Source organism: Otolemur garnettii, unplaced genomic scaffold, assembly GCF_000181295.1.
Source record: "Otolemur garnettii isolate 467f Iridium unplaced genomic scaffold, OtoGar3 scaffold00028, whole genome shotgun sequence".
Taxonomy (NCBI): domain Eukaryota; kingdom Metazoa; phylum Chordata; class Mammalia; order Primates; family Galagidae; genus Otolemur; species Otolemur garnettii.
The window spans coordinates 2,305,100-2,321,601 of record NW_003852423.1 but is presented as its reverse complement, the minus strand read 5'-3'; the positions used below and the strand labels follow the sequence as shown (position 1 = coordinate 2,321,601).

The 16,502-nt window shown below is 35.6% G+C and overlaps 1 protein-coding gene across 2 annotated transcripts in view; it reads left to right on the top strand.

The window, feature by feature from the left end:
- The window catches only part of TMEM196 (transmembrane protein 196), a 54,762-nt gene extending 38,644 nt beyond the window's left edge, over nt 1–16,118 (top strand). The window contains exons 1-4 of one of the 2 annotated variants that reach the window (XR_002773100.1): nt 8,494–8,550; nt 12,152–12,406; nt 13,552–13,623; nt 15,759–16,118. Coding sequence is in view for 1 of the 2 variants with exons in the window: in XM_003788486.3 (XP_003788534.1) it covers nt 8,494–8,550; nt 12,152–12,406; nt 15,759–15,818 (372 nt within the window). In the remaining variant the exon portion in view is untranslated. Of the gene's footprint in view, nt 1–8,493; nt 8,551–12,151; nt 12,407–13,551; nt 13,624–15,758 lie in introns of those variants that run through there. The other variant, XM_003788486.3, reaches the window with a different exon arrangement.
- The last annotated feature ends 384 nt before the right edge of the window (nt 16,119–16,502 follow it).

The following is a 16,502-nucleotide window of genomic DNA, read 5'->3' as shown; positions in this document are numbered from 1 at the left end:
AAGGCGCTCAGTGGAATAAATTAAACAAGGATAAAATAATGGTGGTCTTTATTTCTAGGAGCCATTAGAGACGGAACAACTCTCACTCACTGCCTTGTGTTATAAACACGGGCTTTGTGTCCCCCCCTCCCTTGAGGAGGACTCTATTTCCCCTTATGTTTGTCCTCACCTCAGTGAGAGTAATTGGGTGAACTTCAGGGCTTCCATGAAATGCCCCAAAGGAGGAGGTCTGCAGCTAAAGCACTGGTGGACACCCTGAATGTGACTGTTAGGGCAGTGTTTCTGTACCTTGACTCTGAGCTGGAATCATCTGGGAAAATTTTAAAATACTCATGCTTGAGTCTTACCTTGAAGGTTCTAATTTTTAATTAGTTAAGGTATCAAGAATTTTGTGAAGTAAATATGCACTCAAGTTTACAAGCACTGCCTTCCAACCACAGGGCTTTCCAACATGATAAACTTTGCCCATTTTACAGAGATAATTTGTACAGGAATCCCTAGGACTGTGGAGTCCCTGAGAAGCCCCCAACAGAGGAGGCATTCTTACAGGTCTAGCCAGTTTTTATGTTATCATGAAGAAAAATACAAAAACAACAGCCCACTATCAGGAAACATGCAAACTGCACTTTGAGTGCATTTTGTCTCCTAAACTATAAAATAATCCTTTAGAGGACTCTATCATTCCTTAACTGAAAGGGGATTAAAATATAGTGAAAATATTTAAGAACTAGTAGTAGCACAAGTCATACAACTTTTAATCCAGTTATAGGATTATTTTATCAGAGCTAGATTCTTCTAATTAATTCTTTAATATTGAACATTGTTTGTGTTTAACATTTCCTGATAGTTTTTAAATACATTTTAAAGAAACCAAATTTGATGAAGTTGTATAAATCATTAAAGGTTATCAAATTATTAAATTCAGTTTGTGGCCCAGCCATTATCTTGAAGGAAAGCCAAAAAAAAAAAAAAATAGTCCTGCTTCTCCATTCTAATGACCTTATCTTCAATAATGGCTAGAGATTTTGGTAAAATTATTTCATCTGAAGGTGTTAAATTATGTATGAGGAAGTTTTTTAATTAGTTATCTGAAATCAAGATCGATCTATCATCTTTTATAATTCTGTCAGTTAAACCTGCCTGTTCTTCTGGCCAAATGATGGAACCACAAGGCTTCCAATTTGATAAGCTTACGTGTGTGTCTGCTTCCACAGTAATCATGGTTCTAAAATTGTTCGTTCGACAACTCGAACTGGGAGATGCTACATTAAGCTTTTTTAGTCTCAGCCTGTCTTTCTCAAAATAAACTTTTTTGTACAGAAAAGAATATTAAAAAAGAACTCATTAGCTAGGACGTAAGTCAGTGCCCACAGAGAGAGAAAGTGAAAAAAAAAGAGAGAACAAACCAAAAAGCAAAGGAAAGGTTTTTATTCATTGTGGAGAACTTTTAATAAAGTCCTTTCTTGGTCTCTCTTTTCTGTCTCTCTTTCTTCTATCCTGAATCCATTCACATGTAATTGATTGCTCCCCTTATTAGAATTATTCACACTACTTACTGCACAGTTCCACGTTATTTTCTTTTATTTTTTAACTTTCTGATATGTGCACATCTGTCTGCTGACTCTTTGTTGTTTTGGTATTTTTCTTTTTAATTTATTTTTCTGGTCTTACATCTATAATTTAGTCCACAATTTAAAGCTCTCCTTGTCTTTCAATATCTAGAGCTAGTTACTATCTCAACTATTCTGCTAAAATATACAAGAATCTTAGAACATTTTACTTTCAGGTTCTTTACTCCCAACACCCTGTATCTCATGTTAAAATCACCTGGAATATTCACTGTAAACAGACATTCATGTGTTCAACCTATATTCTTCCACATAAAGGATTTACTGGTTTGTTTTGTGCTTTTGATATTACATCCCTTTCTTATCCCATATCTTCCTCTAGTTGTGGTTCTGATGAATAGCTTCTAGTAATTTTTTTGGAGTTTCACGTGTAATAATGTTTTATAGCCTATATGCATTTTTTACTGCTTCTGTAACAAAGTACCAAAACCTTAGTGGCTTAAAAAAATCAGAAATTTATTTCCTCACAGTTCTATATGCCGGAAGTCTAAAGTGGGTCATCAGGGACCTTCCTTCCTCCTGCAGGTTCCTGGAAGAAGCAATTTCATGGTTCTCTCTGGCTCACAGGGGCCACCTGCATCCCTGGTTTCATGGCTCCATGCTCTTTTGCAAAGCCAGTAGCGTAGCATCTTCAAATCTCTTCTCTCCACCCTTTGTTTCCGTCAACATACAGCCTTCTGTCTCTTTTGACTTTGCCTCTCTCTAATAGGACCATTGTGATCACAGTTAGGGCATTTCTTGATAATCCACAATAATCTCTCTGCCTCAAGACTTTTAATTTAACCTCTGCAAAGCCTTTCTTTTCTCCATATAAGGTAATAGTCACAGATTCTGATGATTAGAACATGGATGTGTTCCGAAGGCCATAATTCAGTCCTTTGGCCCTTGGCCAAATGAATGTGTTTCTTACAATCCCTTGGTTGAATGAGAATCTGTCTGGGTATACAGATCAAAGTGCAAGGTTTTTGTTCTTGCCTTCAGAATGTTGTAAATATTTTATCTTGGTAACTTCTTTTAAGTCACGAGTGTGATAGGTAGCGTCATTCTAGTAAGTAATTAAGAAGTAATTAAGTTTTGTGGTTGCTGTTTTGTGTTTTTGATACTACATCCCCAAGATTATATTTGGTCCACCATAATTTTCACATTCCTATAGTGCTAGGTGGTGGTTGCCTGATGCTCCGGGCAGGAGCTGAGGTGCTGGAAGATTTTTCTCAGTGTTAATATCCCACCCTCAGCTTGAGTTCCTGCTTACCTTCATTATAGAGGAGCCTTCTCCCACCCCTCACCTCTTCCACATTGCTAGATTGCTTAAGGTGACCAGACGTCCTGCTTTTGGCAGGACAGTCCCACTTTTTAACAATTTGTCCTGCATCCCACGGTGTTTCTAAAAAGTCCCGATTTTTGGAAAGAATGCACGACAAGCTAAAGAACAGCAGGAGAATGGGAAGGGAATATACGGTTTTCAGCTTCTAAAAAGGTTAATGTAACTCCATTTGGGAATGAAGAGGTTAATGTAACTGCATTCAGAAATGAAAAGTCTAATGTAAACTCCCTACTCCCTCCTGGGCAAGATTGCCCAGGTAGAATTGGTATCAAAAGGAGACTGGCTCCCTCCCTCGCTTCTAGGCAAGGACAATTAGCTCAGAAGGAGCTAAACTGTCTGGAACAAACAAGTAGTGCCCCCCTCTCTAGAAGGTCCCTAAACATAAACAGCTCAGCCAATAGCAGCCCCAAGAGACAAAACACCTGATAGGGGGTTGCCCTTCCTCCAGCCATGCTGAAGGGAAGAGTGGCCCAGGCATATGCTTGCAAAATAAAGCACTTTTTGTCTTTACATGTGTGTGGTGGTCTCTCAGCAGCAATTCTGGTCCCAACACTGCCATGTGGCTATTTCACCAGGATATGAGTTTTATATTATTTTTGTTAATTTTATAATGTTAAACTTTAATAATAACAAATAATTGTTGAGAACTGATTATCGAGAACTGCTTATCAAAGTTCTCATTGTTGATCTGTTGTTAGAATTTGACTACCATTGTTTGGACTTAATGAACAATGGCATTTTTTGGCACTGGCAACCATGAAAACTTTTGTAACTGTCTCTCAGATGATACACATTATACTGTGTGCAAGTGCTAGTTAAACAAGTGATGTCAACAAATCAGCTATTCAGATAATTTAGGTAAATAATTTATTTATTTATTTCATGAATTTAGCAGACAGTACTTGTATTATTTATATTTTATAGTGGCAGCAAAAAGTCTAATGCCGGCCTTGAAAGTGACACTTATGACTTATGAGGTATCATTATTAAAAAATATACTGATAAGGAAAAGGTTAACTCTTGGGCATCAGCAAAAATCACAGTAGAGAACAAATGTTTACAAATATTTCATCATTTTGAAACAAATACAATAATGCACTAAAAATTGTGGGATATGCGCTGTCCTTACCAGGAACTAATGCTGCAACTGAACGTGTTTTTTCTACAGTAAATAAAGTGTGGACATCAGAAAAATCACAATTAAGTGTTGAGACTTTGAAAGCCATTTTATGTGTGAAATATAATTTGACAAATTCTTGTGAAAAATTTCATGATCTTTTAAACAATGACAGCAATCTACTAAAAAAAAATTCACTCAAATAAGAACTAGGTCAAAGAATAAAATAATACTATGCATAATTTTTTTTTCTTTTTTTTTTGGCCAGGGCTGGATTTGAACCCACCACCTTCAGCATATGGGGCTGGTGCCCTACTCCTTTGAGCCACAGGTGCCACCCTATACATAATTTTTTTAATGTACTATATTTGTAAATTGTACTTATGTTGAAATTTAAAAAATATATATTACAATACTATTTTTGCATTCTATGAAAATTTTTGTTTCTCCATATAGACCAAATTATTAATTAATTAAACACCCCCCCCCAGTCAATGGTGTCTCACTTTACCAATGTTAAAATCTGGTCACCTTAAGATTGCTGTCGCTTGTTACTATGCTCATGGTCAGTGGCCGTCAAGTAGGTTATTTATTGCTCTAGACCAGTCTCAGCTGAAGATGGCCCTGTGCCCCTGGTCTCAGGAGTGGGAATCTCTTAGTACATTGCATCTTCCTCCTTAGGTGACAGCCAAACTCAGCCTTGCATCTGTGGCTGGTCTTCAGGAGGACCTCTATGTAAAAAGCATAGATATCAGACCCAAGATGAGTTCCTGTCTCTCTTCCTGTGTAAAAAAAATTTTTCTTCCACAGTTCCTTCAGTTAACGGTAACATATATTTGTATAGGTCCTGGAAATGATGGGGTTTGCTACCCCTCTGCCAGAGGTTTAAGATTTTGCCTCATAAAATGAAGGTTAAAGGAAGGAGCAGAACTTCGCAACTCCCCACCCCAACTCGTACCCACCCTACAAATCCTCTTCCATCCATGATCTGTAACAGGTGCCACAATTTCTGTCTGACTTAAAAGTAGAAATCTCTAAGGAATTTCCATAAAGAAAATCTACTCAAATTATAACTGGCTATTTTCGTAATACCTTCATTTCACCCAAAGGGTCACTTCTTTAGTGATCTATTGTATACAATCTAAATTGGAATCAAATTAATTTCACTTGGAGGATTATTTTTCTTTCATGGTGTAGAACTTGTTGCCCTATCATTGGATTTCTACATTTACATTGTTTCATAGTATAAGCAAGGCAAATAACCTTCCCTACATTTAAACAACCTATAAATTATATATTCTCACATAAAATTATTTAGACTTCACACACGCACACACATATAGCTATGAGCTTAACTTTTTAAAACTAATTTGTTTTTTACTTGTTAAATAGTTTCCACAATATGAATAAATGTTATGCACCCTGGGTAAGTTATATTGAGCAAAAAAATACTTTGAAATAGTATAGCAAATTCCTTTATAAAATAAAGTACATTAGACTTTTTAAATTATTTTTATCACAACAGAAAGTAACAATGGCCAGTGCAAAGAGGGGAGTTGTTAGGGAGCAGGTGTTCACTGGACATTTCTGGTTGGATTTTCTGTTAAGTGCACACTGTACTAGAACTGAAAAATACTTCAGAAAAGCATTTCCATTAAATTATAAGCAAATTCATTGAGATACTTTATAAAGACTAAAATTATATGTGGTGTTTTTTTTGTTTGTTTTTGTTTTGAGATAGAGTCTTACTAGGTCATCCTCAGTAGAGTGCCATGGAGTCAAAGCTCACAGCAACCTTAAACTCTTGGGCATAAGCGATTCTCTTGCCTCAGCCTCCCAAGTAGCTAGGACTACAGGCGCCTGCCACAACTCCTGGCTATTTTTGTTGTTGTTGTTGTTGTTGCGGTTGTCATTGTTGTTTTAGCTGGCCCTGGCAGGGTTCGAACCCGCCAGCCTCAGTGTATGTAGTCGGCACCATAACTGAGCTGCGGATGCTGCCCTATATGTGTTTGACCTTGATGTTTGAACCTTGAGCAAGTTACAAAATCCATCTGGACCTGTAGTTCCCCAAGTCTCCACATGTAAAACGTGAGGGCTAAACTAAATCATCTTTTAAGATCCCTTCCTTTGCTACGACTTGGAGCAAACAAACGCAGCCAATGAAATAAAAGATCAGGTCTCTTTCTCTCGTTTCTGTAAACTGTGATGACAAAATTTCAGCCAACGTCATTGATCTTCTTCAGAAATTCCATGATTTCATATATTTCCTGGTATGGGTATCTTTTATTTTCTTAGATTACAGGTTTCCTCTAAGCAATGTGATTTTGGATACCAGCAGAAATAACTAGGGGAGAGCACTTCACATTCCAGGCCTGAGGGAGCATGGAAATTACTGCTTGATTCCTCTCCCACTCTTCCTTCTCTCTGGAAGGCCCTGCATTCCCACTTCTGAGCTCCATGCAAGTGAAGTGAGACAAATTTTGTTTATGGTCCTGAATCCCTCGTGGACTTTACCATAAGTAAATAATAACAATATTTATTGATTTCAAACAGACTCAAGGAAAACAAAACTACACAAGGCACACAAAAGCTTTCAAATTATTTTCAGAATGAATTCTCAGTGAATGAACTTCTAGGCTGAATAAGGAGCTGGTCAGGGAAGTTTAAGAATAGGAACATACTGGGGCTTTGATCTGTCTGTAGCTTGAAGCACTGAGAGGTACAGAATTTGTCTAAATTGGAAGATCTTGAAAGCTATGACATGAGACCAACAATAAAAAGTCTGTAAGAAGATGGTCAACTATACCTAGCACACATTGGGAGCTGAGAAATGGTCTCTCCCAAATACCTCTTTAAGCCCTGTGAAAATTACATAAGTATTCAGGTTTTATGCAGTTCTGAGTTTCTATCTTCTCATGTTTTTCAAGCGCTAAAAATACTTTGTTAGCTCTATTTATAGTATGTTAACCCTTATCTGATCACAAAAGCAATTTATTTTGCCTTTGAGCATTGTGATATTTTTGACTATCAAAATTATAATTCTTTTCTATAAATATTTATAAGTACTTTCTATTTTGGTCTATGGCTTTGGAGCTATTTTTAGAAACTCCTTCCCACTCTTCTAAAATTATGTAAATGTTTAACTTTGTTGTATCCTAACACAGTTATAATTTTTATATATTTAAATACTCAAACTGTTTCATGTTAATTTTGGCATGTGATGTTAGGGAAGGTTAACAAGTTGTTCTAATTCCATTTATAAAATAAATAATCATGATGCCTCCCCCATTAATTTGAAAAATCATCTAAATTGTATTCCAAACTCCCATACACACCATGTTCTTTAATCTCTCTTCTGCACCATTGCCTGCTTGCTAATCATTTGTTTCTTTTGGGGGAAAGTTTCCTTGCAGAAATTACCCTTGCTCATTATTTTTTAGCATATTTCCTTGGTGCTTCTTCCATTCATATTATCTCAGATAATCTTTTAAAAAATATTTTCATAATGAGTTGACTGACTTATGATAGCAAATTTTTTTTAAAAAAAATCAAATGAAAGCAAGTTTTCTTTGAAAATCAAAGTGTTCTTTGTAAACTTGAAGGCCTCTAGTAGACTTATTACTTAATAAACCATTTATTATTTTATGTATACGGTTTGGCTCAAATTAGAAGTATGTGCAAATTTACCAAATGGCCCTCAATGTTTCTATTCAAATTAAACTATTTACCATTAGTGGTAGCCAAAATGTCTAATGGTTTGACATTGGTAGATGATTTAATGTGGCTGCTTTTGCAAAGCAATATATTACTGATGTTTTTGTTTATAAGAAAAAACATGCCATCAATCACCTCATCCTCTTGAGTTCTTCATACATAGCCACAAGGACCTTTTTTCTGGCAGAGTGAGGAGGTCTCCATGTACCAGTTTGAGAGCTACAAACACTGTCTCTCCAGAAAAACACCTCCCTGTCTGATGCCTTATCTTTTTATTTTTGCTAGTTCTTCCTGTAGTATAAAAACCTATTGAGTTCTATTGCTTAGTATGAATGACGAAATCACACCACTTTTATGCCTGAGAAGGGAGAAAAACTGTAGGAAGGGGTGAGACAATATCGAAAGGAAATCAGAGGAACAAAACTAAACATTTGTTTACTTCATAATCTTGTCTGAACTTAAACCTGATTAGAACTTTGCTTAAATCCCATGGTTACCTCTAGCAACCTTACAAAAAAATAAATTTTCATTAGAATTTACATTTTTACCCTTTATTATTCTAGAATGTGATGTTTTTTTCTCCAGCTTCTGATGGGAAATGTAACATTTTCTACCTTCCCTGGAGCTGTGTCATAAATGAACTATCAGCTAAAATGTTGGGGTTCTTCTGTCTTTGGATATGGAATAATCGTTCTTCTTTTCCTTTGCAGTTTCTTCTTTGTGGCATTTGTGGAATATTATGCGCCAAAAAAAAATCAGGACTTGTCGTAAGTTTGTGCCTCATTTGTATTGTATATTGAGAGGTTTCAAATGTAAACATTCAAAAACAAAAGTGATGATTCACATACTGAATGTTACTAGTTTAGAAAAAAAGGAGATTGACAAGTAAATCCTGGCTTTTTTAAGTTTTCAACAAACCATGAAGATTATTAGAGACCATGACAAAACACTACCAACCAAAAAAAGCTTGATAAACGCTTGAAATGCATGAATAGGCAACCTTTAAGAACTGCCCTGGGTGACAGACTCCATCCTCATTTCCATTTAGAGACTTCCTGAATCCTTCAGTGAGCTAAAAGAGATAGAACTTGACTTCATGAGGAATTTCACTGTTTAAATATGGAGCTGGGCCTAAGCATTATTGGCTTTCTTTGGCTGTATAGCTAATTTTATAAAGCAGCAAGACAGCTGTGTCGCTATGGTTACATTAATTCTCATAGATTGATTTTATTGTTGTGAATGCATGTGTAAGTGTTTTCAGGTGTTTTATGATAGTGCCATAGGTTTCTTGGGTAAGGAACATTATCCCAGTTAACACTGACATTGGCTGGAGAACCACTGCATTCTGAAGTGTGATTCTCCACTGCCCTCCATGGGATTTTATGAAAGTTTAGAAAGAAGGAAAGACATGGTCTATTTTATCAAGTGCTACAGGAAAGGTCATAGACTTTCACAAATTAGAAAAATTAATGCTATACAAGGATTCTAGGAAGTGGCCTTTGAGCGTAAAAAGAATTGTCCAACAGGAGGTCATGTTATGAGTAGGGCAGGCAATGAGAGTATTGCAATTATTTTCATTTAACTTCTTTTTCTAATCACATCTTTCTTTGTGAGAATATGTATTGCAACAGAAAGGATGAGGCTCTCATTGCTTTAGACATGTGAAATGTAATTTTTAAATATCACATAAAAGGAAAAAGAAAAAAATGTTTTCTTGGAAAAAATGTTTTTCCTTTCCCATTTGGGAAAAAAAATGTTATCTTGTGATTTGCATCTATGATTCTCCCATTATCCTTTAGACATGGCCTTCCTTTAACACTCTTCTCTTACCAAGACTCTTTATGGGTATGCAGGAATAAATCCTTCAGAGAAGAAAAAAAGGGAGTAAGGAAAGGAGGGAAGCAAGGAAGGAAAGAAAGGAGGAAGGGAGGGAGGAGGAAGGGAATAGAAAAGGAAGAAAGAGGGTTTTTTTTTTTTAAGACAATAGTGTCACTTTTCTGTCTTTCTAATTCTCCTACAAATAATGAAAGAAAAAAAATCCTAAAATCTGAACTTTATAGAAAGTATCACCCAGGTGAAAGATGTACCTGCTATGAGAGATTATCCTTTGGAATCTAGCTATCAACAGTCTCTATCCTCTAATCAAATTTTGTAAAAAATCGTCATTCCAAATATCTCAGCAGTCTAGAATTAACAGCCTGATGAGATATGAAAACAGTATGTGGTTATAAACTTGGATACAGATTTTAATATTTTAATTTCTAGGTGAGAATGTTCTGTCAACGCATGTTAATGAAGTATCATGTCTTTAAAGAATTAATGAGAGTAACATTAGGAAAGATGTGGCATTTCCTGTGCTAGAAAATTAAATGTGTCATCTACTCTCTCAATCATTAGTAATTCATTAGGTGAAGGCTAGAATGCAATCTTTCTATATTTTCGGAGTAAACACCAAAATACATTCCCAAGAAACTGCACGCCATCTATCTATAAAACAGAGCATAACTGTTTGATTCTGTTTTAAACTGTGAACCACAAGTTTCCGCTTCACAAGATGATTTCATTATGTGGTAATTGATTTTCCAGATCATATTTAATCAAGTATGAAAAGATTCTAAACTCATTCATCACTGGGTTTTCAGCCCTGGTGATAAGCAGGAGACAGACCTGTAAGGAACGCTGAGTTAAGCTGCAGTAACGAAAGGAACTGTTTGTAGTTCTTTCTGGCCACCATGCTTTTCCTTGGTGCTATTTCATACCTCAAAGGCCAGTGCCCTCTGCTGGAAACTACAGGGAATTAGTCAAGATGACGTGTTCTCAGGGAAACCTCTAAAAACCCTGGTTGGGGGTTTTCATTCCTCCCTCCTCCCTGCTCCAAGGGGAACAACCCCCTTTCTTAATATTTACCGTGCTACGTTGAGATACTGAATTTTCTTTTTCATAAGATTTCGCGATACATGAATCATTATGAGTTTTTCTTTGTAGTGCCAGAATCTGCCTTGCTCAGCAGCTAACAGATATTAGGTGCTCAACTACCTGTTAACAAAAGGCAATACCTGATAAAGTAAAATTAAATACTGAAGTAGTAATGAAGCTCTTTCCCTGGGTAATTATAGCAAAGGAGAAGATCGATAAAGTCCAGGATGGCTTACTAAGGAATTTTGGATTTGATTAGTGCCTCTCCATCTAGGAGTCCAATGTAAAAGCAAAAGGAAACGCGCAATATCATTGAGGTGGGAACGAGCAAGCTCTATTGATAGACAAGGCAGGTGACTCGAGACTCCGTTCCAGAGAAGAATGTAAATAAGTTTGAATAATTAAGTTAGTATTGGACAAGAAAGTATCTCAAAAGCTACAAAGTAATTTTAAATGATGCAGAAAGTAAAATTATTGAAGTTACTGGAATAGTCAATTAAGTTTATTAAATGTTCACAGAATATTTACTGCATGAAAGGCATTGTTCTTGGTTCTACCAGGGATCCTATGATATTCAAGTTGACTAAAACCCCCTTACCTAGATATAATAGAGACTCAGATCAAGCCAATAAGAGAAAAAAGCAAACCCACATCCTACTTGTCTTCAAAAAAAAAAAAAAAAAAGAAAGAAAGAAAGAAAGAAAGAAAAAGAAAAGAAAGAAAGAAAATCAAAGAGTAATTTTGGAGCACCTATTGTATAGTCTTCATTGTGGAGTTGCAGAAATAACAACAGATTTGTGAGATGCAGGGCCAGTTCATCCAGAGTTCTTAAACCACTTGTTGGGGAAATAGATATACATATGTAGTGAATATAAGAAAAGGATCTGACAAATGTCCTCAGCTCTGATTTGAAATTAGGTGGAACTGGTAACAATTTAATGAGATGATTGATATTCAGGTGTATGGGGAAGATTGACACAGTAAAACTAGATTTAGAGTCAGTCAGTCTGGGTTCAGTCCCTAATTTGAGTTTTAGCTAATCACCATGCATTTTCCCAAAATGTATATAACTCTCACACAAAATTTCTGGAAGGATTAATTGAGATGATATCTGTTGAAATTCCCAGCATAGTAGCATACAATAGATATCAAATAAATCTGAATCTACATGGAAGATAAATTTTGTTTGCTTTAGAGTTTTCATAAAATATATGCTTGGCTTTAATAGAGTCAGCTATCAACTTCTAAAGCACTATGGTCTACACTCTCTCCATTGAGTCAGATTGAATAGAAACTTGGCTGTAAGGACAACTCTTTGTCCTCTGTGACACACCAAAAGCACCTTCTCTTCATTCCTTGTAGGCTACCCATCCTTGATGTGCAGCAGGAAGGGGTCCCATTCTGGTAAGTTCTGGTCCTCAACATTAACACTCCCTTTCTTTTTTTTATCAGATGATCCTCTTTTCAGCCTGCTGTATCTGTGGACTCATTGGCGGCATCCTGAATTTTCAGTTCCTTCGGGCAGTCACAAAGAAAACCTCGTCCCTGTATCCTCTACACCTGGCCTCCATGTCTCTTGCTTGCATTGGGATTGGGGGCTGCACTCTGTCTTCCTGGCTCACTTGTCGACTTGCCAGCTATGAACAGAGGAGGATGTTCTCAGAAAGGGAGCACTCTCTGCATCACTCTCACGAAATGGCTGAGAAAGTGAGTTGGTACCTTTTCCTCTCACTGCTATTGTGTGATGAAGACTGTAGTCCACTCTAGGTGAATCAACTTGCAATGTTAGATGACAATTGAAGATGAGATTTTATATGGTTGACCCCAATGGATTAAGAATAGAAAACTTTAAAAAAAAATTTGTTCCTGTAACTCGTGGATATACTTATTTTCAATACAATTTTGTAGCCACTCTATTCAAAAACACAGTTCCTAAAACAGCATTTCATAAAATATTGAATACCATATAAATATGGATTATTATAAATTATACTGAGGAGAAGCACTTAAACTAAATAAAGCCTCCACTCAATAATGCCAGTTTTAGAAACTGCATGAATTCCCTTTACTAGTTCATCCCTTGTGCTCATAAGTAGATGCATTTGATTATGTAAATTAGATTCAAAGCATAAGGGTTTTTTTAATAAGGTGACAAAAATACTTGTCTATCAGAGCAGATATTACAAGGCATGTAAAGCTTCATTTAATTCTCATCTAAGCTGTGTGCACATTTTGATAGCTTTGCCTGTATTATAAACAATGGTCCTGGCACAATTGTTTCATGGAAATCATTCAAAAAGGAAGTTACATTAATTGCATAAAAGGACCAATAGTCCTTTCACAGACATAGTGAAATGTTTGCGTTGCTTACTAAATTTTTCACATATTCCTTAATTTAGTTCCTACTATTGGATCTACTTTTAAAAAAGACACTTTATCTGTAAAATAAACTGAGACGATGATTACATTATATTTTGCTTTAAATCATGAGAATAAAATTGCATGAACACAGAATAGAAGAATAGCAAGAGTCTCTACAGCATTTCTTCATAAAGTTATTTTGAAGGAAAAAAAATATTCTGCAGTTTGTGTTTCCATTTTGCGTATAGTCTATATACATTGAAATGAGGAGAGTAGATGTTTGTAATTCATCCCAAGAGGGCAATTTTAAACATCTGTGCGTGCCCTTCAACAATTACAACTTAAAGACATAGGCTGTTAAAAGTAGGTTATCATTGTACTATATTTGGATAGTGACTCTTTTATGCTTTATTTTTATACTAGTGTGATTTGGTCTTTTGTATATATGTTTGTGCAATATTTATTGTATACTTGTTATATTTATATTAGAGATTGAGGGCTATTGAAATAACCGACTTGCCCAGCTGCCCGGTGGTGCCCCCGACACCAGAGTTACCTACAAGGTACGCTGATTTCTAGGGAGTTACCTGTTGTAATGTCGCTGCATAAAGCACTACCTCTTCTTAGAAAGCCATGGCGACAACAGATCAGTCTGGACTGATGCTGTAATGTTGTTCCTCAAAGTATCACTTCCACAAGAGCTACTTTGAAGAGCTGACATTCAAGTCCATGGCCGAGTCTTGCAGCTTGAAATCTGGTTGAGTATTTAAAATATTCAGCCTGCCTATAAACATCCAAACACATTTCTGCTTGGATGATTCATGACTCCTTTTATTCTCTGCTACATCATAATTTTGACTCAATATCATCTTTCACAGACCAGAGTTTTGCTTTTAATAATAGATAGGTCTGGCTAAAGACAAACTGTGTATCTTCCTCATGCCCTATTCGCATGAGCAGATAGCCAAAATTTGACACTAATACAGTAAAAAATCTGTATGAAAAGTTTCTTCTTGTAAAATTGTCTGGTGTGGTATATTTATAAATTATTTCTTATATTTCAAATTGCTGAAAATAACAAGTAACCGTTCTTGGTTTGATTGAACAGAATAACTGAAACTGCAGAAATTCACATAGATAACATGGCCCATTTGCAGAAAGCATGTCATTTAAAAAGAGCTACATTTGGACCTGCCCAAATTAAAAGTACAATTGTCTTGTTAAAGTAAGCATGCCTGTTTGCAAATACATTGAAAAGACGCACCTCTTTTAAAACTGATTTTCACTGTTATTTCCTATCAGTGATTTTACTGTGTCCATATTAAATTCAGTTAAGAAAATTATTTTATTTCATAAAATCTTTAAAACCTGCTTTTTCTTATAAATGCTGCAATAAAAACTAACACATTTAGATTTTTTAAGAGGCTTTTAAATGCAAAATCAAATCAGGAGAAGAAAAGGCACCTAAGATTCTTATTTCTATGAACCCATTAGGAAATTGTTTTGTTTTTTTTCTTGCAGCAGGAGGAATAAGTAAAAACATAGAAGTGCATTTGGGGGGAATTATTTTTATTTATCTTATACCAAGGTCTTGACTGAAGCCTCAAATTAGCTTTGTTAACTATATAGTCACAGCCCATAAACTCTAATGTATTTTCAGATTTTCAGCAAGTATATCTCTGGCAGACTTTCATCATGTACATCTCAAACAGATTTTCCAAAGAGAAACTAACTAGAAATATGAATGAGATAATTGAAAAAAATGTTTCCATTTGAAATGTTCTTTACCACTCATTTTGCAAATAGGCTTGTTCAAGCATGGAAAGATACGGTTGGTTGATCTATTTTTAGATAACTTTACCAACATATTATTTATAACATGATACATGAACCATTATAAATGTGAATGGGCCTCACATCTCATCATCTTTTATTGTGTCTGCAAGGGTTTAATATTTAGTAAAACCTACATGTATGAATTCAAAGCTTCAAAACGTTTCTTGAATACATTTCCTATAATTGCAAATGCAGCATTCTAGGCCAGTGTTATCCTTTGCCTCTTTATCTGTATTGCTTTCCTACCTAGTTCTTCCTTTCCATTCTTTAGTATTTAATTTCTTAAAGACATGTTAAGAGACTTTGCTGTTTTGCTTTTTACTGTATGAGGGATAGTGTCATGAAAACCAATCTTTCCTATTATGAATTTTGAGTGATCCGTACTTAGAAATGAGCAATGATACCCTTGTGGGCCTTTTTCAGTTATTAGCAAAAAGGCCACCCATTTCTCTATAAAATAAAGATCACCCCTCAAATGGATTGGCACTTTGTTGACATGTTCAGCAGAGGAGCCCATGCATTGAAAAACTTCGGGCCTTTAGCCATCTTCTTTGTAGGTGAGTTCCTTCTGAAATAGAATTGAGGGAAGAAAGAAGAAACTCAGGGAAATGGGCAGAGAATGAGCTGTTTTGGGGGATAGAAGACTTTGGTCTAACAAACTGTCACTTCAGCATTTTCATGTGCCCCAAGATGCCATGAAATTTCATTTCCTCAAATGCAACAACAATATCAATCCTTGCCCTTCCCTCAAAGTCAGCAAGATTTTCAATAGCTTGAGATTTCTGTTTTGCAAACCCATTAACCAAATTAATATCGTACTCTGAAAGTGAAATGTAATTAATTCATGTTATTTTCCTAACAGGAAATGACAGACACCATGAGCAATGGAGGACCACAGCTGATATTTAATGGAAGAGTATGATCAATGTTTGAAAGAGCTGGACACGTTATAGGATTTTCACGGGGCAAGGAGATACAATAGAACTAAAAAATAAAGTGAAGACAGTTCTTGCATTTGCTTTTATCGCTTCTGAGCATCCACCAAAATTATTCTTCCCCACTTTTGCCTCACTTATTTCTTCAGCCTTTTTTATGGGGTAAAAAACTTTCCAGCAATGTTCTAGTACAGTACTTTCAAGAGACTTTCCAGATTGTTCTAAAGAAGATTTTTCAGGAAAAGAAGTAACAAATAAAATAGAAATAAGATTCATATTCTACACTATTTCACTAGCATGTGTATTAGATTTGTAATGACATCATTCATATGAGTAACCGAAAAGTACGCATATAAAGACATAACAATAACTTTACTAATGTCTTTGTTTTGAAAGACAGACGGCTTCAAGAATGCCACAATTCAAAACCTCAGCAATGCCTTGTTACAAAAACAGTGTAGTTATTTTCAATTTGTGAATGAACGGTATATTTCATAATTTCTTTGTAAACCAAAACATAAAAAGAGATTTTCTTTTGAGAGAGAGGGGATACTACTCAGGATGATATTTTTGCATTTTTCCACAAGAGTGAAAAGTGGTCATGAATATCATTTAAGGTAAATAAACATGTTTTGATCATACCATGTAGATTGATCTGCATGTTCATGAAT